Here is a 27,484-nt window from a genome sequence, read left to right on the forward strand (position 1 = left end):
TCCTAAATCCTGGGAAAATCTAAAGAGCTTGTGCCTAGGCTGAAAAAAGGAGAGAGCTGGGTTCACACTGGACTATACAGCAGTCAGGCCTCAGCTCCTCTCCTCCCCAAGGGGGTTCTCACCCCTTGGCTTGAGTAGTTTTTGCCTAGAGGTTACCTTTGTGGTAGGGCTGTGCTTAAGATCCTGACCCAGAGATTGCTGGGGTTCCTCACCTAAGAAAACATCAGGACCTGCAGATGTGAGAGTGGGCTGGGGGCCAGCATCATCCCACAGTCTAACCAGCTGGCTTCTCCCTTGGGCTGCAGCTGGCTCTAGAGATGGGCTTTTAAAAAGGGGGGGTTGGGGGGAAGCTGGATGATTTGGGACGGAAAGTAGAGTAGCAGAAGGAAACTCAAAGCGAAAGAAAAAGCATTGATTATGGGCACTTTTATTCTGAGTCCCTGCGGCAGAGTGGGGCAGGGGCCTGGGGAACAGAGGGAGCAGGGCTTGATTCAGAGAATGATTGTTCTGGAGGGAAAGAAGTCCTGGAGGGAAAAGGCCAGACGGGGGCTGGAAAGGAGAAGAGGTTAGGAGAGAATCTAGGCCCCTAGGTCCCCCTCCCCCAGACTAAGATAAAGACTAGAATCCTGAAAGGTGATCTCATTACACCGAGCCGGGGTTGGAGGAAGGGGTGGGCAGGGGGTTACTGCCTTCCCTTGCTATGGAGTTCCTTCCTCAACATCCGCAGGGGGTCTGGGAAGAATGGGGTGGCCCCTTTGCAAGATAACACCCCCATCCCCCCACCCCACGCTACAGTTCTCCAGGTTTATAGGAGTCACGTGGGTTTTATCAAGAAGACACTGAGGGGCCATAACACCACCCTCCCTATCACTCCCAGGCTCTTGGTCAACTGCCAGATTCTAGGACGGAGCTCAACAGAGGTGTCCATGCCCTACAACCGAGAAGGCTGAGACCGGGCGCAGAACCCTCCCGGTGAGTGACCCCAAACTCCTTGGGGTGAGGGGCAGCAGAACTCGAGGAGCCTGTGGAGGCCCTCTATCAGATCGGGACCACTCTGTCCCTCAACTCCCGAGTCCCAAATCCAGCTGGCAGGCACCCAGGCACCCGGTGGCCCCGGAAAGCAAGGGGGAATCCCAGCTGGCCAGACGCCAGAGGTGTCTCCTGTCTCTTTCGACCCAAAAGTCTCCTCCCTGGAGAAGTGAGGGCGACCCCACACACACGCGCAGGCTCCCTCCGCCCTCCAGAGGTGATTCTTTTCCTCATTAGGAAATTCTCGGCTCCCTTTTTCCGACTCCTTTTCCGAGCGTTTACGTTGTACATCTGGAAAGGAGGGGGGAGGAGGGAGGGGGAAGCCGAGGGAGGAGGGCGAAGAGCCCAATCCCGCCCAGTCTGACCCAGTACAAACTACCGGCCTCCAGCTGGGGCTGGGAGAGGGGAGTGGAGAGGTGCAGCCCCCCCACGCCCCTCCGGGGTGGGGGGCTCGGGTTCAGCGTTCCAAGGACCCAGGAATGCCCCCCCGCCCACCCCCCTGGCGGGCGGGGGGAGGGCTCAGCCGGGAGTTTGGCAAACTCCTCCCCGCGTTGAGTCATTCGCCTCTGGGAGGTTTAGGAAGCGGCTCCGGGTCGGTGGCCCCAGGACAGGGGAGAGCGGGCGCTATGGGGAGCCGGACGCCAGGGTCCCCTCTCCACGCCGTGCAGCCACGCTGGGGCCCCAGGCACCGATCCGCGCCGCTGCCGCTGCTGCTGCCCCTGCTGCTGCTGCTGCTGCCGCCGACACCCAGGGTCGGGGGCTTCAACTTAGACTCGGAGGCCCCAGCTGTGCTCTCGGGGCCCCCCGGGTCCTTCTTCGGCTTCTCCGTGGAGTTTTACCGGCCGGGGACAGACGGGTGAGTAAGGAGGGTTGGCGGCTGGATGGAGGGGGTGGGGGGGACGCCTGGAAAGTGGGGGCGCGGCTGAAGTCTGGAGGGGACCAAGGCTTGAGTTGGAGAGGCGGAGTTTGGAAGGACTGGGGCTGGAGTTGGGGGCCCACGCTGAAGTTGGGGGCCTGCGCAGGACTAGGGAGGAGACAGGGGCCGGCGTGGAGGGGGCCTGGAGTTAGAGATCAGTGGAGAGACATGTGTGGGGTGGGGAGAGGGCACGGAGCTGGAACCTGGAGAAGTCTGGGCAGGGGACTCGGGGCCAAGGGAGAGGCGGGCGCGTGGACGGGGGCAGAGGGTCTCCGGTTGAGACCTGTGAGCCATCGGGACCCGGGCGGATGCGGGCGCAAAGGGGGCGCGGAGGCCGGGAAGGGCTTTTCCGAGGACTGGAGGACCTCAGGTCCGCAAGGGCCATTGTGCGGAGAGAAAACTGGTCGAAGCAGCATGAACTCTGTGTAGTGAGAGGGGAGTCGGAGCCTGAGAGGGCCCAGAGGTTACACGGGGGCCAGCCTCATCTTCCCCTCCCCCCTCAACTCGGGCTGGGAAAGACCAGGGAGCGGACGGCGGCTCTCTTCCCTTTCTCCTTGGTCTCCTACTCGCCTCCACCCCCATCTCTGTTCTGATGAGGGGATCGTGGAACTTGGGGAGAGTGCCGGAACCCTGGCACTGGGGGCGCCGGGGCTGGGGGTGGGCTCCGCCAAGGGCGGTGCTCGGATGTGTCGGGAGGGGTGTGTGTGCGCGCCTGAGGGGGGTGGGCGGTTTCCCTCTTCCTCTGGCTCTGGGGAGGAAGAGAAAAGCTGGTTTCCTGTAGCTTGTGGGCTGGAACTGAACTGAGACCGGAATTCTGGGGCTGGGGTCGGAAGCTGGGGAGGCGCGGGCTCGCTGGGCCCAGGAGCAACAGACACAGGGCATCAGAGATGGGGGGAGGCTCAGAGGAGGACCCCCATTCCCAGCTCGGCAGGGCGACCCTCAGACCGGACCCTGCGCGCCTGGAAAATGGAGAGGCATGGGAGAACCGAAGCTGGAGCTGAGGCAACATTGGAACTAGGGCTTTTATTTAAATGTCCGGGGTTGGGAAGAGGGAATGGTAGCTGTGCCTGGGCAGCATCAGGGACTCCCAGATGCCGGACTCCTGATCCTCCACAATGAGCCTCTCTGGGCTCTGAGCTTCCCACGGCCCCCCACCACCACATTCAGGGTTTGATAGGACCTCTGCCGGAGGTGAGCTGTTTTTACACCTGATACAGTTAACTGATCTCTACTCATTTTCTTTAATGTTTGGAGAAAAGGATTAAATTCAGTTGTGGCAGGAGGCGGAGACAGGGGTAAGTTTCTCTATTGTCTAGAGGACGTGGAGATGGAAAAAAGGTAGTTAGGCCCTAGCTGTTGGTTCTGGGCTATTCAAGGTCCCCACCCAGCTCCCACCCCACACCCCTGGCCTCTTGCCCAAACCCCATTGCATCACCCCGGTCTGGAACTTCTGCCAGATCTGGCCTCCCCCAAGGCCCCCTTAAACCGCTGCTTACCACATCCCTAATGGAGTCAAGAAGAGGAAGGGAAGGAGAGGTGGGGATCCTCCCCCATATCTGGGTAACCTTCTTCTTACCCTGCCCCACACCTAGCAAGTGTCATCTCCCTTTTCAAAGACTCCTCTCAAACATCTGGGCTTTCACATACTTCCGGTTCCCTAGGTGTCTGCCTGGCCCCTGGCCTGATGCCGCAGTCCCTAAAGCCCTCTTCTACAACAGGACCCAGCATTTTCATCCCTCCCCCCTCCCCCTTCTTGTCATCTTTCCTTCCAAGAGAGCCAGGTGTCTCATTCGCACTCCTCCCCCTCTCACTTTCTCTTTACAATACCCTTTTAGAGTGGGACTCTGCACATTCCACCTCCCCGTGACCTCCCTTCCACTGCAGCTGGACCTTCAACCCCCTCCTACACCCAGGGACCAACATAACCCTCGCCTGGGGCCATCGCTGGAGAGGGAGGGCCTCTGTGTTCTTGGTCCCTCTGCATCACCTCTCACCCTGGACACCAAAACAGCATCAAAGGGCAGGGTGAACACAAGAGAGTCTGCAAGGTAGGCAAGGGCCAAGCCTTAAGTCAGGCAGAACTGGGTGTGCACCTGGCCCCACCACTTGCTCTCTGTGTGACCTGGGGCCTGTTCCTTAAGGTCTTAGAGCAGTGGTTCTCAACCTTCTTAATGCCACGACCCTTTAATACAGTTCCTCATGTTGTGGTGACCCCCAACCATAAAATTATTTTCGTTGCTACTTCATAACTGTAATTTTGCTACTGTTATGAATCGTAATGTAAATATCTGATATGCAGGATGTATTTAGGCGACCCCTGTAAAAGGGTCGTTCGACCCTCAAAGGGGTCACGACCCACATGTTGAGAACCGCTGCCTTAGAGCTTGGTGTTCTTATGAAAGTCAGACACCTAACTTATGAGGCTGTTCTGAGGACTAAATGAGACGATACAGATAAAAGGCACCTGGTCCATGGAGGGTGATCGATACCTGGCAGGCATGATTTGTATGAGGTAACTGTTTTTCTGTCTCTGCTTCTCTCCTAACCTAGATACCGTCTAGTCCTTTTTCCAAGTTCTCCCCCATTTCTTACTTGCTTTTAATATTTGCTTATAGCAGTTTTAGTAATAATAGTCCCTCACATTCCTTAGCACTTTCATATCTGTTTTTTCATTGGATCATTACAAAATCTTTGCATTAGGCAGAGGAGGCATTATTGCTCCATTTTATTTTATATATATACTGAAGCTTCAGGAGGTACAGAAGTTTAGAACTAGAGTTTGTTTCAGGGACTATTCAAGGGCAACCCGTGACTTTATGGGTAGAGAATCCAAGGCTTGGGAGGGAAAGTGACTTGGCCTAGGACACAGACTTAAAAGGTGCACTAGCCTTGGCCCAGCTCTTTATTCCTTTCGGACACTTAGTTGGCATAGGTAGAGGCAACTCTCCCTCCCCCACCAGCCAGGCATTGTCTTTGAGAATACACTGTAGGACCAGAACTAGGTGTCCTCCTCTGGCCTGGCCAGGGCTGCTGTCAGACCTGCAGGGTCTGGGCCCTGGTCCACTTGCTTCTCTCTGCCCCCGACCTTGTCAGGCCAACAGAGTCAAACAGTAACCATATATTGAACAGGATCCTGGTTAATCAGAAGCCTGGCTGGGGGGATAGTGGAGAGGAGAGGAGATAAATTGGCAACGGGGTAAGCCAGAACACTGGCCTAGGAATCAGGATTCCTGGCTTCTGGTTTTGTGGAGAAGGATTCAGAGTGACCTTAGACATGTTACTTCACTTTTGTGGGGCTTAATAATTTTCCCATCTGTAAAATAAGGTCATGGGACTCAGTCAGCAGGTATTTTTAATTAAAGTTTTTTTCTTTGTTTCCTTTTTAAAAAATTCAAATAATATCTTAATAGGACATTCTATATAAAAAGGGAAAAGAGGTTGCTCTAAAGCAGCGGTTCTCAACCTGTGGGTCGCAAACAATGAAAATACATCCTGCATATCAGATATTTACATTACGATTCATAACAGTAGCAAAGTTACAGTTATGAAGTAGCAACGAAAAGAATTTTATGGTTGGGGGTCACCACAACATGAGGAACTGTATTAAAGGGTCGCGGCATTAGGAAGGTTGAGACCACTGTGGAAGATGAGGAGTGTCAAGACCAAACTAGCTCCTGACTCCACGTGGCAGCCCTGAGGCTTCTACAAGAAAGTCTTCACACCAGAGGGTGCCCTCTGCGGTGCCTTCCAGCGGTGGCAGCCATGTCTCCAAGAACCAACGCTAGAGTTTCAGAGTCCTAAGTCTTCAAAATAAATGATGGCAATTATTTCTTCCCTTGAACTCTATATTTTAGAAGGGTTTATCTGCCCAACTGCATTTAGTAAGAAATAATTCTTTTTTCTCATTTTTTATCAGCTAGATGTGAGAACAAGAAGACATCTATAGCTGCCAATCAGAGCTTGTGACCAATATGAGATAGTCAGGCTCTCTACATGAGTTGATATAATTCCAGCAAAAGTAAATATACTTGAGGTTTTAATTAGCCTGGGCTGCCTTATCAAGTAAACGAATGTTTCCATTAGGCTTTCTGAAAAATTGAAAATAACCCAGAGTTTCTGGCCGGTGTGGATCCCTGGTTACAGAGCACTGGCCCACACACCGAAGGGTCTAGGGTTCGATTCCCGGTCAAGGGCACATGCCTGGGTTGCAGGTTTGATCCCTGGTCCTGGTTGGGGTGCATGCTAGAGGCAACCAATTGATGTGTCTCTCTCACATCAATGTTGCTCTGTCTCCCTCTTCTCCTCCCTCGCTTCCACTCTTTCTGAAAAGCAATGGGAAAGATATCCTTTGGTGAGGATTTTATTTTTTATTTATTTTTAAAATATATTTTATTGATTTTTTACAGAGAGGAAGGGAGAGGGATAGAGAGTTGGAAACATCGATGAGAGAGAAACATCGATCAGCTGCCTCCTGCACACTCCCCACTGGGGATGTGCCCGCAACCAAGGTACATGCCCTTGACCGGAATCGAACCTGGGACCCTTGAGTCCGCAGGCCGACACTCTATCTGTCACTCTATCTGCTGAGCCAAACCGGTTAGGGCTTGGTGAGGATTTTAAAAGATAAAGGAAATAGCCCAAGGACCTTCCATTGTTACCTTCTTGAACCCCTAAGTGGCCCCAACTGCTCCAGGATTTAGGAAGCAGGAACTAAAAATGGGAGAATAGGATTAGCTATGTGAAGTGCCATCCCTGACACCAGGTGCCTCCCTCGGCACATAGGCAGGGGCACTAGTTATTAGACTGACTTGGAGGAACTAGATTAGAAGGGCCACTGAACCCTTGGGTACAAGCCATGGGTGGTGGAGGCAGGTCTGGATCGGAGTCTGTGGGCTTACCTGCAAGAACGGGTCTGCTGAACCTTCATACAGCCACGCACATGCCCTTGGCCCATGAGCTTGTGGGCTTTACAATCTTCGTAAGGTCTCTCTCTCACCTTCCAACCCTGTCCGACAAACTCCAGGCTTCTTCCTCGGGCCGTCCCAGGAGAACTCAAGCTCAGCTCCTCCTCAAGAGCTGGGGGTGCTGTAAAATTGGGAGTGGACCCTAGCCGGTTTGGCTCAATGGATAGAGCATTAGCCTGTGGACTGAAGGGTCCCAGGTTCGATTCTGGTCAAAGGCACATGCCCGGGTTGCAGGTTCGATCCCCAGTGGGGGGCGTGCAGGAGGCAGCCAATCAATGATTTTCTCTCATCATTGATGTTCCTATCTCTCTCCCTGTTCTTTCCTCTTTGAAATCAATAAAAATATATTTTTTTAAAAAATGGGGAATGAGAACTGGGTCCCTTAGCCATAGCCTTGTGTTCTCCTGGAAATAGACTATCTGAGCTCCCTGAGACTTTGACATAACCTCTGCTCCCAGAGAGAGGGAAAAAGTATGGCCCAAGTCCACACTGAGCCAGTGCCTGCCCCTCATCCAGGGCTGACTCCTGGTCCAGTGCTCTTTTTTAAAAAAAAATTTTTTTTTATTGATTTCAGAGAGGAAGGCAGAGGGAGAAAGAAAGAGATAGAAACATCAATGATGAGAGAGACTCATTGATCTCCTGCCTCCTGAATACCTCACCCAGGATGGAGCCTGTAACCCCGGGCATGTGCCCTGAGCAGGAATCAAACTGTGGCCTCCTGGTTCATAGATCAATGCTCAACCGCTAAACCACATCAGCCAAGCTGGTCAAGTGCTCTTTTCACTGCTTCCTGCACCACAACTTTTCTGGGGCTGCCCCAGCTAGGGAAGGGTGGTACCCCTCCCTCCTCACCCAGCCCTAGGACAACGCAGCCTCTCCCCATGACCAGCCTTACCTCCTGGGCCTGGTAACTGACCAGGTCACCGCCCATGGCCCACCCCCCAGCTGTATGTAGTGCCTGAGTGAAAAGGGTGGGGCCCGGCTGGTGGGAGACAAACGGAGAAGTGAGAGGTTGGAAAAAGACAGGAAGCCACAGGCAGTAAACATTTCCTGTCCCCACAGTAACTAAGGCTGGCACCCCACCCCCCATCACTCCAGGAACTCTCGCACTCTCAGCACCCCCCCATCTCCCTGGACCCTGGCCTCTCCCTCCATTCTCATCCTCTGGACTGCTCACTCCCCACTGCAGTCCCTTGGAGCTGTTTCCTCTGTGGTTGCCATCCCCTATTTCTCTTGGACCCCACCCCTTTCACTCCTTCCCCACCCGGTCCTCTTGGAAGGCAGACCCAGCATTTGTCACCTCCAACATAATCTCCCACTTGGATGCTCTTTCCTGGTAAGAAAGGCTGAAGAAGGTATCCTAATGACAGGAAGGAGTGGGTACGGGAATGCTGAAGCCGAATGGGGACAGGAATCAACAGATATGGAGAAGCCTAAGATCTGAGATCAAGAGAGAGAAAACTCAAACATTGAAACCAAGAGAGCAAACAGTCATAGGGGCAGAGGATCAGAGGTTGAGAAGCCGGAACAGAGGCAGGTATGGGAGGAGAGCAGAGGCCAAAGCCTGCAGGGACACTGGCCCAGGGCCAGGGCCAGCCCTGGTTGTCAGATGCAGTCCTCCTGGGAGACCCTGGAGGAGAACGCCAAGACGGCTGACCGCTGTGCAGAAGCCTCAGAGGCAAGGGACCAAGAAATGGAGGAGACAGAGCCAAAGACAGGAAGATTATCCAGGACCTTAACTATGATCACCCCATTACATGGGCCCCCCAATAAAGGCAACCCTCTCCTCGTGGTTTCAGCGGGGACTGAGGGACGGTGTCTGGAACTAAGACTCCAGTACAGCAGGATCTGAATGCAGACTCCTAGAGATGGTGTGTGGAAAAGGGTTCCGGGGCTGAGATAAAGGCCCAGCCCCAGCGGGGAAGTTCACACCAGAGCCCAAGGAGAAGGCAGGCCCAAGCCCAGGGGAACGGTCTGTTTTCACCACCATCCAGCTCTTCTCTCCACTTCTGCCTGATTTCCAAGACTCACATTTTCCTCCTACACGCCCCAGGGCTGGGCGGCTGGACAGCAGGGCAGCCGGATGCCTGGGTCTTGGCCCAGAGAAAGGCTCTGGCTTGGGACAAGAGGGTACGGGCTAGGTGAGAGGACCCTGGCTTCCAGAGGCTGCACATCCAACCTTGGCAGGTCCATAGAGGGATGGAGACGCTGAGGCCAGAACCTCTGGCCCCCTTTCCCTTCCCAGAACTGACTCTGGCTCCTTCTCTCTCTAATAGCAGGGGAAGAAGGTAGGAGAGGAAAGAGAGTGATGGGAGGGGGGGGAGGGGTTGTGTTAGTGACAGCGGCACATGGGGACCGCCTGACTCCAGCCTGTGCCTCTGGCATCTGTGGCATCTTCTGAGATATAAATACAACTCAGGGGGCATCCACCCCACCCCCAGCCAGCCCCTGGCCCAGAGGCCTGGGTCCTTCCTGCCTTGGGAAACTGAAGAAGGGCTAGGAGCCTCCCTGAACTGCTTCTCCATTCCCCTCACAGGGTCAGCGTGCTGGTGGGAGCACCCAAGGCTAACACCAGCCAGCCAGGCGTGCTGCAGGGTGGTGCTGTCTACCTCTGCCCCTGGGGCACCAGCCTGGCACCGTGCACCCCTATTGAGTTTGACAGCAAAGGTAACCAACCTCCTCGGCAGGCCTGGGAAGTTCAAGGAGGGACTGGGGGTGGGGCCGGGGTGGGGCCTGGCGTGAAGGGCAGAGCCTGCCCAGTTCCCTGGCCACGTGCCCTCCCAGCTCTGATGGTGGTGCTCCAGTTCTGTGCAGCGAGCAGCGGCTCCCCGTGGCACTCACACCACGTTCCCAGTCCAGCCCAGCCCAAGGAGGGCGGGCATGATTCAGAAACATGTGGCTCTCATTTCCCCTGAATCACCCACAACTCGGGGAGGCCAGGCCAGTAACACAGACAAAGACAGGGAGAGTCACACAGGCTATTTGATTCATTTAACTAAGCACTGACTAAGTGATAGTGCATGCCAGGCCCTGTGCTCGGGCTGCGGGGGGTCGAAGCATGATTTAGCCACTGCCCTCAGAGAGCTCAGGGCCCAGGGTAGATGCAGGGATAGAGAGGGGGGGAGACAGACAGAGACCAGAGATAAACAGTAATAACAGCTCACACTTCAAGAGCACTTGCTCTGCACCCAGCACTGCTATAAGCACTTTATAAATATTAACTCACTTAATCCTTTCAACAACTGTATGAGATATTATTATCCCCATTTTATAGCTGAGGAAATAGAGGTTAAGTAACTTGCTCAAGGTCACACAACTAGTAAATGGTGGAGTAAGGATATGAACTGCTGAGCTATATCTGGCTTCAGAGATAAAGACGGGTGAGGGGACAACAAGAGGAGTGCATAAACAGATGGAGACAGTGGGGGGTGGGAGATAAGATCATGAAACAGATGGGTGTTTTTTTCTTTATGCCTGAAAGACAGGTAAGAATCAGAGGAATAAAAAAGGATGTCCTGTATGATGTATAGATCCATACCCCATGGACACAGACAGTGGTGTGGGGAAGGCGGTGGCTAGAAGGGGTCCATGGGCAGCAATGCAGAGATGTGAGAAAGATCGAGAAAAGAGCAAGGTGCTTAGAGATACGGCCCAGGTACAGACAGAGGGGTGCCATTCTTCCCCCACCACCTCCTGCCCCCACCTCACTGCAAGCATCCTTGGTCGCTGGACCAGAGCGACAGAGCGAGGCAACTCCAGAAACCCCAGGTGTGTGCGCAGGAGGGGGGGGGGGGCGGGGGGTGAGTCAGGCTACACCGAATAGTGCCTGAAGACCCTTTGTCATTCCCCTCCCAGTAAGTCCTGGCTTCAGGCTTGCAAGTGCTTGGGCGCCCCCAAGCTGAGGGTAGGGGTTGTGCTGGGCTCGGTGGCCCACTACCTGCATGACTCCCTTTCTCCCTTCCCCAAGGCTCTCGGATCCTGGAGTCCTCCCTCTCCAACCCCGAGAGGGAGGAGCCTGTGGAGTTCAAGTCCTTTCAGTGGTTTGGAGCAACCGTTCGCGCCCATGGCTCCTCCATCTTGGTGAGGGGCCAGCCGGCTGGGGTGGTGGGGGCCCGGGTAGGGCGTGGTCGGGCACAATGGAACACAGGCCTGGAGGGAGGAGAGGGCTTCTGTCCGTCTAAACCTAAGGCTCCCTCCTCCGGGGCCTTCCCAGGCCTGCGCTCCGCTGTACAGTTGGCGCACAGAGAAGGAGCCGCTGAGCGATCCCGTGGGCACCTGCTACCTCTCCACAGACAACTTCACCCGGATTCTGGAGTACGCACCTTGCCGCTCAGGTAGGGCAAGAGTGGGCCCGCGCCTTGTCTGCCTTCTCTCTAGGACAGGGGTCCTCAAACTACGGCCCGCGGGCCACATGCGGCCCGCCGAAAACATTTATCCAGCCCGCCAGGTGTTTTTGCCGCCGCTGTGTGCATAGGAATTTGTTCATAGTTTTTTTTTAAACTATAGTCCAGCCCTCCAACAGTCTGAGGGACAGTGAACTGGCCCCCTGTTTAAAAAATTTGAGGACCTCTGCCCTAGAAGGTGCTAAACCTGCCCCTTGTTCACCTCGTGCTTACTGTCTGGTTCAGGGCGGCCCTTCCCCAGGGTCCTCTCCCACCTCCTTCCCCAATCTCTCTTCTTTCCTGCTCGGCCCATCTGCATGGGCCTCCTGCCCACCACCTTCTCCCCCACAGATTTCAGCTGGGCAGCAGGCCAGGGTTACTGCCAAGGTGGCTTCAGTGCTGAGTTCACCAAGGTGAGAGGGTGACCTGGGAGGGACGTGGCTGTGAGTGGTGGACACAGGGGGGTCAGGACCTTACGTAGACTCGCCTCCTTCCCCCCCACAGACTGGGCGTGTGGTGCTGGGTGGACCAGGGAGCTATTTCTGGCAAGGTAAGTCCTGCTGTGCTGACTCCTAGGGCCCTGGCACAGGCCTCTCATCCCGCTCCCGGCCTGAGGTCGCCATCTCCCCTCCTGTTGGCCATCCCAGTTCTCCTCTTCCTTTGTTGAGACTTATGTGTCCTCCTCCACCACCCTGCACAAGCTTGCCTTCCTTGAACCAGACTTCCAAAATCCTACCCAGTCACCCCCACCCCCAGTTCTCTCCTCCCTGCTCCTCCTCCTCCATCCATCTCCTCATCCTCTTCCCAGGCCAGATCCTGTCGGCCACCCAGGAGCAGATTGCAGGGTCCTATTACCCTGAGTACCTCATCAACCTGGTTCAGGGGCAGCTGCAGACGCGCCAGGCCAGTTCCTTCTACGACGACAGCTATCTGGGTGAGTGAGCAGGTGGGAGGAGAGGAGGGGGCAACCTCAGGCGCCCCTGTCCTGTCCTCACACTCCCCTGCCTCCTCTTTCCCACTCGGGCATCACCAGCCCCGCTGTCAGACTTGTCATGTACAGGCTGACTGTGAAGGCCTGCAGGGGTGGGGGACGGGGTGGAGATGGGCCTGGGCAGATGGGTCCCCGAAGCAAGAATATTAATACCCACCCACCCCGTCCCCCAGGTTACTCTGTGGCTGTGGGTGAATTCAGTGGTGATGACACAGAAGGTGAGTGTGTCCCCAGACTAAGGCCAAGGGAGGGGGTGGATGGAGACCCAGGAACTGAGACACTTACCATTCTTGTGACTCCTTGTTTCCCACCCTTAGTCCAGAACTTTCTCTTCTCTTTGCAGACTTTGTTGCTGGCGTGCCAAAAGGGAACCTCACCTACGGTTATGTAAGACCCTGCCTGACCCCCTCTTCCTTCCCTCCCCCCACCCCCCGCCCCCGGCTGCTGGCTGATGACAAAAAAACATGTGCTCTAGATGGTTTGGCTCAGTGTAAAGAGGCCCCATACTAAAGGGTCCCGGGTTTGATTCTGGCACTGATCCGGGAGCATGCAGGAGGCAAGCAATCAATGTGTCTCACATCGAAGTTTCTCTCTCTCTGTTTCTCCCCCTCCCTTCCACTCTCTCTAAAAATCAATGGGAAGTATCCTCTGGTGAAGATTTTTAAAAAACAACAAAAAACATGCAGGGCAGTTTGTGAGAATTCTAAAAGTGGATCAGAACACGGGCTCTGGGGTCAGACCTGGGTTCAAGTTCTTGGTCTTACTCTAGATGCATCCTTCTGTAATTTTTATGTATTCATATTCTACCTCACTCTGTAAACCCTTGAGCCTGCTTACCCTCTCTGAGCCTCATCCTTCCCTGTAGAATGGGATAATAATAGTTCTGACTTCACAGGGCTCTTGTAAGGATGAGATGAGGTAACGCATGTGAAAGTGCTTAGTGAACTGTTGAGCAGTGTACAACTGGTAGCTGTTATTATTAGACCATGACAAGTGCTTTAAAAAGGTTACAGATAAGAGTGCCGTAGGAGTTTGTTCAATTAACATTTATTAAAGCAAGGTAAGAGATAAGAAGATGAATAAGACATCGCCCCTCATCTCATAAGGTGCCTCTGATCAACTATGGAAGATAAGACACATATAATTACAACCTAAGGGACAGCTCCTGTTCAGGAGCCCCTCAGTGTGTCGGGCACGGTCCACTCATGATTTCTATTCAAGCCGGTGCGGGTAGATGTTACCATAAGTTGTTTAAGGTCACACTGTTAGGAAGTGGCTGGATAGCGATCCAAAAGCAGGTCTGTCTTGTTCCAAGGCCGGCCTTCTCTCTGCACTACGGTCAGTTTCAGGAAGTGGGCACGATGGTTATCAGTTCACGGAGAGGAATAACCTCCTTTCTGGGCCAGGGTGGATCAGAGACGGGCCTGTGAAGGATCAGTGGCGATGAGGGCAGAGCATCCTATGCAGGAGCATGAAAAAAGGCGTGGGGGGGGAGGAAAAACATCAGGCCTATTTAGCAGACTCTGGGCTGACTGAGGAGGAGGAGGAGGAGGAGGAGGAGGAGGAGGAGGAGGAAGGGTTGAGCAGAAGCAGGCAGGCTGGGGCCAGTTATCCAGAGCCTCACAGAACCAGCCAAGAAGTCCAGGCTTGGGTAGTGGCTGCAGGGACCCATTGTGGGTTGGTTTTTTTGTGTGTGTTTTAACCCTCGCCCAAGGATATGTGTTTATTGATTTTTAAAGAGAGAGGAAGGGCCCTGACTGGTTTGGCTCAGTGGATAGAGCGTCGGCCTGCGGACTGAAAGGTCCCGGGTTCGATTCCAATCAAGGGCATGTACCTTGGTTGTGGGCACATCCCCAGAGGGCGTGTGCAGGAGGCAGCTGAATTGATGCTTCTCTCTCATCGATGTTTCTAACTCTCTGTCCCTTTCCCTCTCCCTTCCTCTCTGTGAAAAATCAATAAAATATATTTTTAAAAAAAGAGAGAGAGGAAGGGGTGGAGAGAGAGAGAGAGAGAGAAACATCAGTGGGTTGCCTGGACTGGGGATCGAACCCACTACCTTTCGCTGCATGGGATGATGCTCCAACCAACTGAGCCACCGGCCAGAACACTCCTGTGGGCTTTCAAGCCAGGGGGCGTCCCTCCTAGGCCCTGCTGCAGTGGGGAGAGGGTGCTGAGGGGAAGAGAGAGCCTGAGGCAGGGAGGCGGACAGGAGGCTCTCCAGCAGTCCTGTGAGAGGACTCTCACCAGACAGCGGGGAGGAGAGCAAGGAGTCAAAAGACTTGGTGACTGATAGGGCCAGCCACTCAGAAGGGACGTCGGGAAGATGTGAGTGTTGTGGTTTGGGAGGGCTGGAGGATAAAGAATGAGTGCAGCCTCAGAGTGCATTCAGTCATTCAGTTAATAATTATTGAGCGTCTACTACTTTACTAGTAGGCTCTGGGGAGAAAGCAAAGAACAAGACCAAGCTCCTGCCTGCATTGATCTCCCACTCTAGTGGGTAGGCATGGGCAATAGGTAAATATTCGATCTGACAGTCGTTGATAAGTGATATGGAGAAGAAAAATGTTGCTGTGGGACTGAGCTGCTGGCATAGAAATAGGGATGTGAGGGCAAAGCTCAGGAGGGAATTAGGGGACAAGTAATCTGTGTCTCCACGGAATGCCTGCCTTTGGGTAGTTAGCCCTCCGTCCAGGGGCTGGGAGTCCGGGGCCAATGTGCATCTCTCCTCATTCCTAGGTCACCATCCTTAATGGCTCAGACATTCGATCCCTCTACAACTTCTCAGGGGAACAGGTGAGGACACCCCCAACCCCAACCCACTTGGGCCCTCTGCCCACCAAGCCCCAGCTCTGACCCAATAAGCTCAGCCCCCTTCTCCCTGGAGTCTCTGACCTCCCTCCATAGCCCCTGTTGATTCTGTTGATTGAGCCTCTAGTTCTGACCCAGAGCTGCTCCTCTGTCCTCCCCAGATGGCCTCCTACTATGGCTATGCAGTGGCTGCAACAGACCTCAATGGGGACGGGTGAGTAGTGGGAAGAGGCACACCACGATGGAAGGAAGGAAGGAAGAATGGGGACAGGAAAACTCAGGGAGTGTTTTTTCTCCAGGCTTCTCCCCTGAATTCTCCTCACTGTGCCTACATCCCTTTGCCTAGGGCAGGGGTCCTCAAACTACGGCCCGCGGGCCACATGCAAATACAAATATTGTATTTGTTCCCGTTTTGTTTGTTTTTTCTAAATACTTTATTTTTTTTTAATATATTTTATTGATTTTTCACAGAGAGGAAGGGAGAGAGATAGAGAGAGTTAGAAACATCAATGAGAGAGAAACATCGATCAGCTGCCTCTTGCACATCCCCCACCGGGGATGTGCCCGCAACCCAGGTACATGCCCTTGACCGGAATCGAACCCGGGACCTCTCAGTCCGCAGGCCGATGCTCTATCCACTGAGCCAAACCGGTTTCGGCCCATTTTGTTTTTTTACTTCAAAATAAGATATGTGCAGTGTGCATAGGAATTTGTTCATAGTTTTTTTTAAAACTATAGTCCAGCCCTCCAACGGTCTGAGGGACAGTGAACTGGCCCCCTGTTTAAAAAGTTTGAGGACCCCTGGCCTAGGGCAAGGAGAGAGCTGAGCACTAAGACCAGAAGACCTCAGCTCTTCTTGCTCGGGTGGGAGGGAGCCTGGGACCAGGATGCCTGGAAGTTCCTGGCACTGGACTGGGGAGGGGAGGCGGCCAGGCAGGGTGACAGGATGCCTAGATTGTTGCCCTGCCCCCAGGCTGGATGACTTGCTGGTGGGAGCACCCCTGCTCATGGAGCGGACAGCCGATGGGCGGCTCCAGGAGGTAGGCAGGGTCTACATCTACCTGCAGCAGCCAGCCGGCATGGAGCCCACACCCACCCTCACCCTTACTGGCCATGATGAGTTTGGCCGATTTGGAAGCTCCTTGACCCCCCTGGGGGACCTGGACCAAGATGGCTACAATGGTAAGTACAAAGAGCTGAGGAGGAGTCCAGAGTCAGAAGGGATTTAGAAAGAGAGTGGCTACGATACCCAGACCCCCAGTGTCTTCCCAAGATGTGTAGGTCTGGAGGCTTTGAAGGAATTAGAATATGGGGGATGACAGCTGGGAAAAATAGGATCCTGGGTCCTGGGTTTTGGTGGTAAAGATTTGAACTCTTGGATCTGGGCCTGCTGACTGGTGTGTGTTGTGTGTCTTGCAGATGTGGCCATTGGGGCTCCCTTTGGTGGGGAGACCCAGCAGGGAGTGGTGTTTGTATTCCCTGGGGGCCCGGTGGGGCTGGGCTCTAAGCCTTCCCAGGTGCTGTTGCCCCTCTGGGCAACCGGCCACACTCCAGACTTCTTTGGCTCTGCCCTTCGAGGAGGCCGAGACCTGGATGGCAACGGATACCCTGGTGAGTTGTTCCCTAGGCCCTGTTCCACTTAGAATTCCCTGGTCACTGGCCCCCTTAACCCCTCTCTGGACTTTCCTGAGGTCCTTGGGTGCAGCTCTGGGATGCTGCCACCAGGTGGCGATGTTCCCTCACTTCGGCCTCCTTGAGCTATGAAACTAGAAGGGTTAGAAAGGAAGGATCCTACTTTGAGGCTTGCTGTAAAGGGTAGTTTCTTGACTTCTTGCAGATCTGATTGTGGGGTCGTTTGGTGTGGACAAGGCTGTGGTATACAGGTATGAACTCCCGGATGGGCAGTCTGGGAGAAGTGGGAACTGGGGAGTTCCTCAATGGGGCTGAGGTTGGGAACGTGGACAAAGGACAGGGGGATTCTGGGGCTTGAGCATCAGCTTCTTGCCCAGGTTCCACAGGGTCTGAGTTCTATTGTCCCCCAATCCACTCTTGGCAGGGGTCGCCCCATCGTGTCTGCCAGTGCCTCCCTCACCATCTTCCCTGCCATGTTCAACCCAGAGGAGCGCAGCTGCAGTTTGGAGGGGAACCCTGTGGCCTGGTGAGCTGGGGCCCAGGAGATTACAGGGACCAGTCTGGGTGACCTCGGTCTGTGCCTTGGAGAAGGCAGGGAGACCAGGTCTGCAGCAGGGAACAAGGGGGTTGTCCTAGTCTGGGTCTGTCTGGGAGATAGGCAGAGGACATAGGATCCCTGTCCAGTGGGTGCATCAGCTCTCCCCTTGGTCTTCCTCCAGCATCAACCTTAGCTTCTGCCTCAACGCCTCTGGAAAGCATGTTCCTGATTCCATCGGTAAAGGAGACTCCCTGAATCTCTCGGTCCCTGGGAGGGGATGGAGGGACTGGGGACGTGGACACTGCCCTTCTCCCTGAATAGATGAAGCGGGAGAGGCAGAATCTCCTAACACACACCCCCGCTGCAGGCTTCACGGTGGAGCTCCAGTTGGACTGGCAGAAGCAGAAGGGAGGAGTACGGCGTGCGTTGTTCCTGGCCTCCAGGCAGGCGACCCTCACCCAGACCCTGCTCATCCAGAATGGGGCCCGGGAGGACTGCAGAGAGATGAAGATCTACCTCAGGGTATGGCCTCCAGGGCAGGGTCTAGATGGGCCTGGGGAGGCTGGCCACAGAGCACTGGGGCCTTTCCTGAAGGGAGGGAGATTGGGAGGTTCCAGGCAAAGGCTCGGGACTTTGGTGGAGCTGAGGAGGGGGACCCTCTGTCAGAGCTGGGAGCCAGGCTGTCAGGGCCTCTCAAGCAATGAAGACGGTCACGTTTGGACCCCTGAATTCTTGAAGGCCCTGAGTGGACAGAAGGAAACATGAGAAGCACTGTCCCCTGACTTTGTGAACCCTCTCCCCTGCCCCAGAACGAGTCAGAGTTCCGAGACAAACTCTCCCCGATTCACATTGCCCTCAACTTCTCCCTGGACCCGCAAGCCCCCGTGGACAGCCACGGCCTCCGGCCAGTCTTACATTACCAGAGCAAGAGCCGCATCGAGGACAAGGTGAGGACAGGATGGGGGGGGGGGGGGGGGGAGGAGAGGGGCCTGGGCACCTTCGGCAGGACCCTGCGTGGGGGAGCCTACCTACAGCCCAGGAGAGGCTCTAAACTCCCTCTCTCATGGCCCCCCTGCTTCCCAGGCTCAGATCTTACTGGACTGTGGAGAAGACAACATCTGTGTGCCAGACCTGCAGCTGGAAGTGTTTGGGTAAGTAAGACGAACATCAGGCGGGGGTTTCAGATGCCACGGTCTGGAAGCAGGACACAGGAAACATGGAAGGACCTGAAAAAGTACAACAGCGACGTACTAGCTAGCTGTGTGACCTTGGGAAGCCACTCAAATTCTCTGAGTGTTTGCTTCTTCATCCGTGTAGGGGGAATAATAGCCTCTATTTCCCTAGCCTTTTGGAAGAAGTAAATGAAACAATTTACAAAAAGCAGCTAGCCTAGCGCCTGCCATAGAGTTGGAACTGAGTAAATGGTGTCTGTTATTATATCATTATCGCTGTCCTGGTTTGGAGATTAATTCCAGTGTCCCTTACTTTGTGTGCCCCCTCCAGGGAGCAGAACCACGTGTACCTGGGTGACAAGAATGCTCTGAACCTAACCTTCCACGCCCAGAATGTGGGTGAGGGTGGTGCCTATGAGGCTGAGCTTCGGGTCACGGCTCCTCCGGAGGCCGAGTACTCAGGACTCGTCAGACACCCAGGGGTATGAACGGGACTCTCAGGGGGTCTGGAGAGCAGCCCTGCCAGAGGGGCACCAAAACCTTACCTGCACACCCGCCCCACCTGCAGAACTTCTCCAGCCTGAGCTGTGACTACTTTGCCGTGAACCAGAGCCGCCTACTGGTGTGTGACCTGGGCAACCCCATGAAGGCAGGAGCCAGTGTAAGTCTGGGGCAGGAGAGAGGACCTAAGGGGGCAGTGGCCAGCCCGCTCAGAGCAGTGCTGTGGGACAGGGAAGGAGGGCTGGGGTTGGGATAAGGCAAAGGCCCCATCTAACAGCCTCCCTGTCCTCCTGCCCGCCCCGCAGCTCTGGAGTGGCCTTCGGTTCACAGTTCCTCACCTCCGGGACACGAAGAAAACGATCCAGTTTGACTTCCAGATCCTCAGGTAGGTGCTGGATGGGGCAGGGGCGGGGGCGGGCGCCGCGCAGGCTGCAGCCGTGTTGGGAGCGGGGCCTGTGCCAGCGGACTCCTCTCTGGCTGGGCTCCAGCACCAACTCAGTCTCCATCCCACAGCAAGAACCTCAACAACTCACAGAGCGAAGTGGTTTCCTTCCGGCTATCGGTGGAGGCTCAAGCCCAGGTCTCCCTGAACGGGTCAGTGTCCAGGGGAAAGGGGGCCTCGCTGGGGGTGGGGAGACTTCTAGGAAAGTGCGCATATAGCGTCCCTTCCACTGTCCTCTAAAACCACCCTCCTTCTTAGTGTCTCCAAACCTGAAGCAGTGCTATTCCCAGTGAGCGCCTGGCACCCCCCAGACCAGCCTCAGAAGGAGGGGGACCTGGGCCCTGCTGTCCACCATGTTTATGAGGTGAGGACGGATAGAGGCAGGGAAGACTAGGACCAGGAGGGGTGGGGCCACAGTGAACGATAGGGAAGGAGGAGCTGGGATGAGTGGCAGATGGCTGGGAGCAGAATGAGGGACGGAAAGGATGCATGGAGGGAGGAGGAGTGCTGTCGGGCCTGGGCAGGGTCAGTTGGGGAGACAGAGAGGAGGGACAGGCCAGCTGAGTGACTTGGAAGGGATTATGGAGCTACCTCAAAGGGTATTGGTTGGAGAGGATTTCATCACTGCCCGCTGATTTCCTCTTTAACTCTTTTTTTTTTTTTTTTTAACTTTCTCACTAACTTTTTAAAAATATATATTTCATTGATTTTTTTACAGAGAGGAAGGGAGAGGGATAGAGAGGTAGAAACATGGATGAGAGAGAAACATCGATCAGCTGCCTCCTGCACACCCCCTACTGGGGATGTGCCCGCAGCCAAGGTACATGCCCTTGACCAGAATCAAACCCGGGACCCTTCAGTCCGCAGGCCGATGCTCTATCCACTGAGCCAAACTGGTCAGGGCTGCTCTTTAACTCTTGAGACAGTGCCGGGGTCCAACCCCAGCAGGTCCAGGGGTTCCCCAAAGGTGTGGACGGAGTCGGCGAAGAAGGAATGACACGGAGACAGCGTTCAGTTGATCAGCAGCCTAGCCAGGATCTCCAGCCAGGATCTCCAGCCAGGTTCTGGTCTGGATCTCCAGAGAGGTTCTGCTTCAGATCTCCAGCCAGGTTCTGTGTCCATGTTCTCTTGCTAGGTTCTCCAGCCAAGTTCAGTCCAGGTTCTCCAGCCAGATTCAGTCACCAGGTTCTAGTCAGGTTCTCTTGCCCATTTCTGTAGTCAGGTTCAGTCCAGGATCTTTTGCCATGTTCTCTCCAGCGAAGTTCTTCTGTCTCTAGTTCTGTGTTCTAAGCTCTGTATTCTAAGTTCTGTGTTCTAAGTTCTGAGTTCTAAGTTCTGGCTCTTGCTGTCTTGTTGCATCTGTATTTATACCAGTTGATTCAAATCCTATCAATCTCTATTTCAAAGGTTAGGGCGTTTCTTATCTCCATTCCAGGGAGTAAAGATTATGTAGCTTAAGCATGATTGTTCGTAGTTAAAGTGATTAATTACCCACCTGGCACTTAGTTAAGAGGTTTTATTCCCTCCCTAACTTCAGGGGAAAATCCCTACCTGGGGAAACAACCTTTCTCAGAGACCTTGGTTAAAACACATAGTGCCAAGAAGGTGAGCAAACATGTTAAGAACAGTATGCCATATATGCCAGGTCCCTTGAAACAGCAAGCATGGACCGGCTCCCGGCAAGACAGGAGACTCGCAGCAGAGTGTAAGGGCCATGGTGAGCCAGTGTCTCAATGGAGCAAGATTGTTCCCTTCCTTCTCGTGATGACTGTGCTCTCCTCTCCTCTCCTCAGCTCATCAACTGGGGCCCCAGCTCCATTAGCCGGGGCGTGCTGGAGCTCAGCTGTCCTCAGAGCCTGGAAGGGCAGCAGCTCCTCTACATGACCAGGTTTACAGGACTCAGCAACTGTACCTCCAGCCACCCCCCCAACTCAGAGCACCTGGAGGTGAGAGGCCTGGAGTCGGGTGGGGGGCGGGGAACCAAGGCTGAGAGGTTTGGGGAAGGTCGGGGGGGGGGGCCTGGAAGAGCGGGATGGCTGACGATGTGCCTGAAGCTCGGACTTAGGCCATGGGAAGGGCGTGAAAAGGCCAGATACCTCGAGGCCCTAGGCAGGAAAAAGACTGTTATGCACTGCACTTCCATCATTCTGCCTAAAATCTCCCCCCTTATTTCAGCCCTGGCACACTCTGGGAGGCCAGCTCCATGCCACCTCCTCTGGGAAGCCTTCCAGTTCTGTTTCTCTGGGCCCCAGGGGAACAGCTTCCCTGTCCTCCTGGATCAGAACCTGAACCAGATCATGGGGAGCCTTATGTTTACTCATTAATAATATTTAATTAATTGAGTGCCTTCACTGAACCCTATTATAGGCTCAGGAAATATCGCACTGAACAAAATTAACAAGGTCTCCACTCCTATGGAGCTTATATTTTAGTGGAGGGCACTAAACAATAAAAATTAAAGAGAGAGGCTAACAGGTATAAACAGTGATAAAAGCGCAGTGCTAACATTCTGAGTGGGAAGGGAACTGGAGGCTGACCCATCAGGGAAAAAACCTGGAAGCCTGAAAGAAAAGAAAGACTTTGGAGAAGAGCATTCCAGGAAGGAACAGCCAATGCAAAGGCCCTAAGGCCGCAACAGGGGCCCAAGTATTTATTTACACATCTTTTCCCTGTAAACCAAGGACCCAGCCTTGTTCATTTCCATGTTTCACACTGGGCTTGGTGATGTGCCACCGGAGGTGGTCAGCTGAATGGATGAAAGAACAAGTTGAAGCTGCTCTGGGCCCAGGTGCAGGCTGACTTAGATGCTGTAATGAGGGGACGAGGCAGCTAACAGTCTCTCTCTTTCCCCTTCCAGCTGGATCCCGAGGGTTCCCAGAACCACAGGCTGCAAAGACGGGAAGCTCCAGGCCAGAGCCCAGCCTCTGGGCCTCAGGTCCTGGTAAGTCGCCCTGGGAATGAGGTCTGGGCCCAAGCGCTGAGCGCCTGTTTGAGTTCTCAAGGGGCAGAATTCCAGATTCAGGCTTTCTCGTTCTCCCCAGAAATGCCCAGAGGCCGAGTGTTTCAGGCTGCGCTGTGAGCTTGGGCCACTCCACCGGCAAGAAAGCCGAAGTCTGCAACTGCATTTCCGGGTCCGGGCCAAGACCTTCCTGCAGGTAAGGGAGCTTTACCTCAGCCCTGACCCCACCTTTGGGCCTGCCTGGTCTGACCCTCCCTTCCCCCACTGTCCTAGCTACATCGTTTGGGAAAGGGGCCTCGGGCATTCCCCTCCCCTCCTGCCCTTGTTTAAACAGAGCTGTGTCCTTGGCGCCACCTAGTGGCCACACTGAGAAGAGTAACAGCTTCCCTTTCCTGGCCCATTCAAAGAAGGTGGTAGGGCTGGAGGGTGATCCGTGTGCAGAGAACGTGGAAAAAGAGATGGAAGATGAATCTCTAGTGGAGAGACAAGCAGCTGTAAGAGTAGTAAATAAAGAGCAGTCATTTATGAAGTGCACACTACGGGCCAGGTATTGTCCTAGGTGCTTAACCCACATTAATAATGATTTTTAAAATTCTTTTTTACATGCAGCCATCTAAATATGTATTATTTAGTTATAACTATTCAATTACACATTTATTATCTCAGGTAAGGGACACAGAGATTCAGGAGAGAATGAGCCCAAAATAGAGAAAGATCAGAACCTGAACCAGACCATGGGGAGCCGTTATGTCCTCTAGATCCCAAGGACAGGGGTGGGGGGACTGCCCTGAACACCTTTCCTCCACCCACAGCGAGAGCACCAGCCATTTAGCCTGCAGTGTGAAGCTGTGTACGAAGCTCTGAAGATGCCCTACCGGATCCTGCCTCGGCAGCTTCCCCGAAAGGAACTTCTGGTGGGTCCAGGGCCAGAGGTCTGGGCCAAGGAAGATGAGGCTCAGAGTGCTGGGCCTGGTGCTAGGACGGGGACATCGATGGGGGGTGGCCTCATGATTGTAACAAATATTTATTGAGCATCTACTATGTCCTGTTCCAGGGATATAATGATAAGCCTGATGGACAGGGCATCTTTACTCCTGAGTCCACGGCCTCGCAGGCAATAAGGATACAGTGTGCGGAGGGCGAGAATACTTACGGGATCACATCACAGGGACACTTGAACACAGTCTTGCAGGGTCAGGAAAGGCTTCCTGAAAGAAGTGATGTTTAAGCTGAGGCCTGAACTACCAGGCTAAACACTCAGGGAAGGAATATTCTCTGGAGAGAGGAAACCAGCAAGTGTGAAGGCCCAAAAGTCAGTGACAATAACGCACTTTTTAAGAATTTAAATTTTTAAGTTCAGAATTCTGTTAGCCCAAGATGCGAGGTGAGAGGTGGGTCTCGGTCCAGTGGCAAGTGGGAACCAAGTGTAGGTGGGAAGGACTAATGGCTTCTCAGTGACCTCTCCTGCCTTGCTCCCTAGGTGGCCACAGCTGTGCAGTGGACCAAGGCAGAAGGCGGCCACGGTGTCCCACTGTGGATTATTATCCTCGCCATCCTCATTGGCCTCCTGCTCCTCGGTCTGCTCATCTACATCCTCTACAAGGTCCGACACATCCTACCCTCTCATCAGGTTCTGCCCTTGACCCAGCACAATCCCAAGCATCTTCCTCCAAACCAATTCTCTAGCCACATGCCCCCACCTGTGCGCCGGCCACACGCATCCCATCCTGACCCTGCCTATAGGATCTTCCCCTTCATTCTTCAGCCCCTATCTTAGAGTCTCTTGACTCAACCTGATAAGTTTGCCTCTACTTACAAAATCAGTGTTCTTTGCAGGTGGCAAATTTGGCATTTGTGCTGTCACTTCCTCCAAAGACCCATGGCAGGTGTCACTAATTGGTCAGACCCTAGCAGTGGCCTCCGAATCCTCCTCCAGAGGCAGCCAATACTAGGCAGTCCAATACGTGGAACTTGAATTCAAACCTGTTTGCTATTCCTGGCTCACCCAGGGGCACTTTTATGGCACTGATGAAAGATCCCTTTATACCAAAGCACCCCCAGCTTTAGCCCTTCTGGCCCATTGGGCCTCTTGGAGAGGTAGACATGACAGCCTGAATTTAGGCCACTTTTGCAAGATAGGGAGATTGGAAGCACTAGAGAGCCCTCTTCCTTCCCCCTTGGCATAAGATCTGGGGAGAAATGGGAGCCACAGTATCTAAACTCTCCCTCCTTTCCCCATCATTAGCTCGGATTCTTCAAACGCTCCCTCCCTTATGGCACCGCCATGGAAAAAGCTCAGCTCAAGCCTCCAGCCACCTCAGATGCCTGACGCCTATTCCCAGACTCCAATCCTGAAGGCTCAGTCCCCCCACCCTCAGTCTACTGACGGGGAGGGGGCTGGGTGCTTCCTGAAGGTGCTGAGGGCCAGGGAGACGCTCCTCTCCCAGCCCAGAGACATACTTGAAGGGCCAGAGCCGGGAGGTGAGGAGCTGCGGATCCCCACCCCCCATGCACTGTGAAGGACCCTCGTTTACACATGCCCTCCCCACAGACGGGGGAACTGAGATCCAGGGACAGAGGCCTAGCCTCCCCACAGCCTTTGCATTTTGGAGAGAGTTTCCTGAAAACAACTTGGAACCAGAACTGGGGAATCCAATCCCAGTTCTCTGGGCCAGACTTGCCACCAGCTCCAACCTGCAGAGATCTGTCCACAGCCTTGCCAGAGTTCCACTGGGGGCCCCGGCTAAGAACCTGGAACCTGGGGAGTGAGCCCTGGGAGCTCTGGACAGCCCCCACCTTGGTGGGCAAATAAGGAACACTAACTGTGGATGGTGCCCAGGACCAGCTCAGGACAGATTCCAAACAAGGATCGATGCTGGCCCAGAACCAGCTCCAAGGAGAATCCGAACTCAAATGGGGCCAGATTGAACCTGGGGCCTGGGGTTGATCTGGGACCCAGACTCAGCCATTGATAACCTATCCAGGCAGATTCAGGACAACGTTTGAACCTGCATCGGACACCTGGGCCTGGAGGCCCAATCCACCTCTGACTCGGGAGAAGTCAGGAATTGCCCAGGACTCTGAAGGGGCCATGATGGCAACAGATCTGGAACCTCAGCCTGGCCAAAGGCAGGCCCTCCCAGTCCCCCAGAGAAAGGGGAGCCCACTCTCTCGGGCCTGCAGGATTTGGGTTCTGCCCGCCAGCTGCACTGACGCTGCCCTTCCTCTCTTTGCCCACCCCTCCCACCCCCTCGGCTCGGGACACCCGGGACTTATTTAAACTCTGTTGCAGTGCAATAAACCCGGCCCGGTGCCCCCACTGACCAGAGCTGGAATCTCTTTTATACGTTTTCCAAACCCATCCTGGTACCAGACAGCTTGGTGGGTAGGAAAAGCCTGTGTTTCTCACAACTTCTTTCCACCGGGGGCCAGGATTATAAACCCCAGGAATTGGGGAACTTGTTTTGGGGTTCCCTTCTCTTAGGTGAAAGAAACGATGGGAGGAGTGGAAGAAAGACTTGACCCCTGCCCATCTCTCAGCCCCACTGGCCTGGTCCCTCAAACCTCCCAGAGAGAAGGAGAGAAACCCCTTCTCCTTGAGGGTTAGGGAAGAGGGCAGAGGGGGAGGTCCAGGTTGAAGTTGGGAGAAGATGGTCCAGAAGACTCACTTGGGCTTCCCTAAATCAGGTAATGAAATGGGTTGAGAGAAAAGGCCACAAAACTAAGAAGAAATCAGCTAGGGTTTTGTTTTGGTTTTTTATTACTTACTAGAGGCCCGGTGCACAAAAATTTGTGCATTGGGGGGGGGGGGGGCTCCCTCAGCCCGGCCTGTGCCCTCTCGCAGTCTGGGACCCCTCGGGGAGATAATGACCTGCAGGCTTAGGCCTGCTCCCGGGTGGCAGAGGGCAGGCCCAATCCCTAGGTGCAGCCCCTGGTCGGGCTCAGAGCAGGGCTGATTGGGGAGTTGGGGCACCGCCCCCTGTCATGCACAGAGCAGGGCGGATTGGGAGGTTGCGATGCCATCCTCGGTCACGCTCAGGGTAGGGCTGATTGGGGGGGTTGGGGCGCCGCCACTCTCACACTTAGGGCAGGGCCGATGGGGAGGTTATGGCTCTACCCCATCACACACAGAGCAGGGCCCATGGGGGGGGGGGGGGTTGGGGAGCTCCCCTCTATCAGGCACAGAGCAGGGCTGCTCAGGGGGTTGGGGCCCTGCCTCCTGTCACACACAGAGCCGCAGGGCGATCAGGGGGTTTGGGCGCTGCCCCCTGTCACGCTGATCCCAGTGCTGGGAGGCATATTACCCTTTTACTATATAGGGTAGAGGCCTGGTGCATGGGTGGGGCCAGCTGGTTTGCCCTGAAGGGTGTCCTGGATCAGGGTGGGGGTCCCCACTGGGGTGCCTGGCCAGTTTGGGTGAGGGGCTGAGGGCTGTTTTCAGGCTGGGAGTGACTGAAGTTCCCAACCACTCCTTTTTTTCTTTTTTTTATTCTGGGCTAGCTTTACCTTGAGGCTTGGCTCCAGCTCTTAGGCCTCCGCGGCTGAAAGTAGGTTTCTGGCCTTTGCTTACAATGTTGCGAATCTGCTGGCTGAAGTCCGGCGGTATTTGTTACAATGTTTCTTAAACTGCCCGCTCAGAGGCCTGCAGCCGCAGGAGGGGAACGTTGGTTTCCTCCAATGATCCTCCGTCGCTGAGGCAAGCAAGCCTCATGTTAGTTTCAAGCTGCCTGGCTGCCAGCTGCCATCTTGGCTGACAGTTAATTTGCATATCTCGATGATTAGCCAATGAAAAGGGTAGCGGTCGTACGCCAATTACCATGTTTCTCTTTTATTAGTGTAGCTTATATGGTGGTGGGTAGAGGGGGGGATGTTAAATATTCTACATTATCCCTTTAATTTCTACAAATAATCCTGTGAAGTAGGTACAATTAACCTCATTTACACAAGAGGAAATTGAGGTCCAGAGAGGTTACGTAACTTGCCCAACTCACACAGGAGTGCCAGAGCAGAGTCGAATTCAGCCTTGTCTGACTGTGAAAGCCCTCCTCCTTAACCAACATGCCATAAGGTTCAGGCCTTTTGAAGAGAAATGAAAGTGAGGGAGCCCCTCAAGGTCCTCTGCCTCCTTAAGGCCCGTGCTAACATGCAGC

General features: G+C 54.4%; 1 protein-coding gene across 2 annotated transcripts; it reads left to right on the forward strand.

The window, feature by feature from the left end:
• Positions 1-1,469: 1,469 nt before the first annotated feature.
• Positions 1,470-25,657, forward strand: ITGA5 (integrin subunit alpha 5). 2 transcript variants are annotated; one of them, XM_036299591.1, is made up of 30 exons: positions 1,473-1,885; positions 9,446-9,576; positions 10,877-10,989; positions 11,123-11,243; positions 11,643-11,704; positions 11,796-11,841; positions 12,100-12,225; positions 12,456-12,500; positions 12,626-12,669; positions 15,019-15,075; positions 15,252-15,304; positions 16,064-16,272; positions 16,510-16,701; positions 16,928-16,973; positions 17,147-17,248; positions 17,442-17,497; positions 17,628-17,782; positions 18,070-18,207; positions 18,344-18,411; positions 18,764-18,914; positions 19,001-19,093; positions 19,239-19,318; positions 19,447-19,527; positions 19,634-19,739; positions 21,169-21,321; positions 22,233-22,316; positions 22,417-22,530; positions 23,147-23,248; positions 23,815-23,937; positions 24,580-25,657. In XM_036299591.1, the coding sequence occupies exons 1-30, from the start codon at positions 1,509-1,511 to the stop codon at positions 24,661-24,663; spliced, it is 3,312 nt and encodes a 1,103-aa protein (XP_036155484.1). In that variant the 5' UTR covers positions 1,473-1,508; the 3' UTR covers positions 24,664-25,657. The 2 variants fall into 2 exon arrangements, with proteins under 2 accessions (XP_036155485.1, XP_036155484.1); XM_036299592.1 differs by lacking the exon at positions 16,510-16,701 and having other exon boundaries at positions 1,470-1,885.
• The last annotated feature ends 1,827 nt before the right edge of the window (positions 25,658-27,484 follow it).

Source organism: Myotis myotis, unplaced genomic scaffold (assembly GCF_014108235.1).
Source record: "Myotis myotis isolate mMyoMyo1 unplaced genomic scaffold, mMyoMyo1.p scaffold_m19_p_3, whole genome shotgun sequence".
In the NCBI taxonomy this organism is placed as follows: domain Eukaryota; kingdom Metazoa; phylum Chordata; class Mammalia; order Chiroptera; family Vespertilionidae; genus Myotis; species Myotis myotis.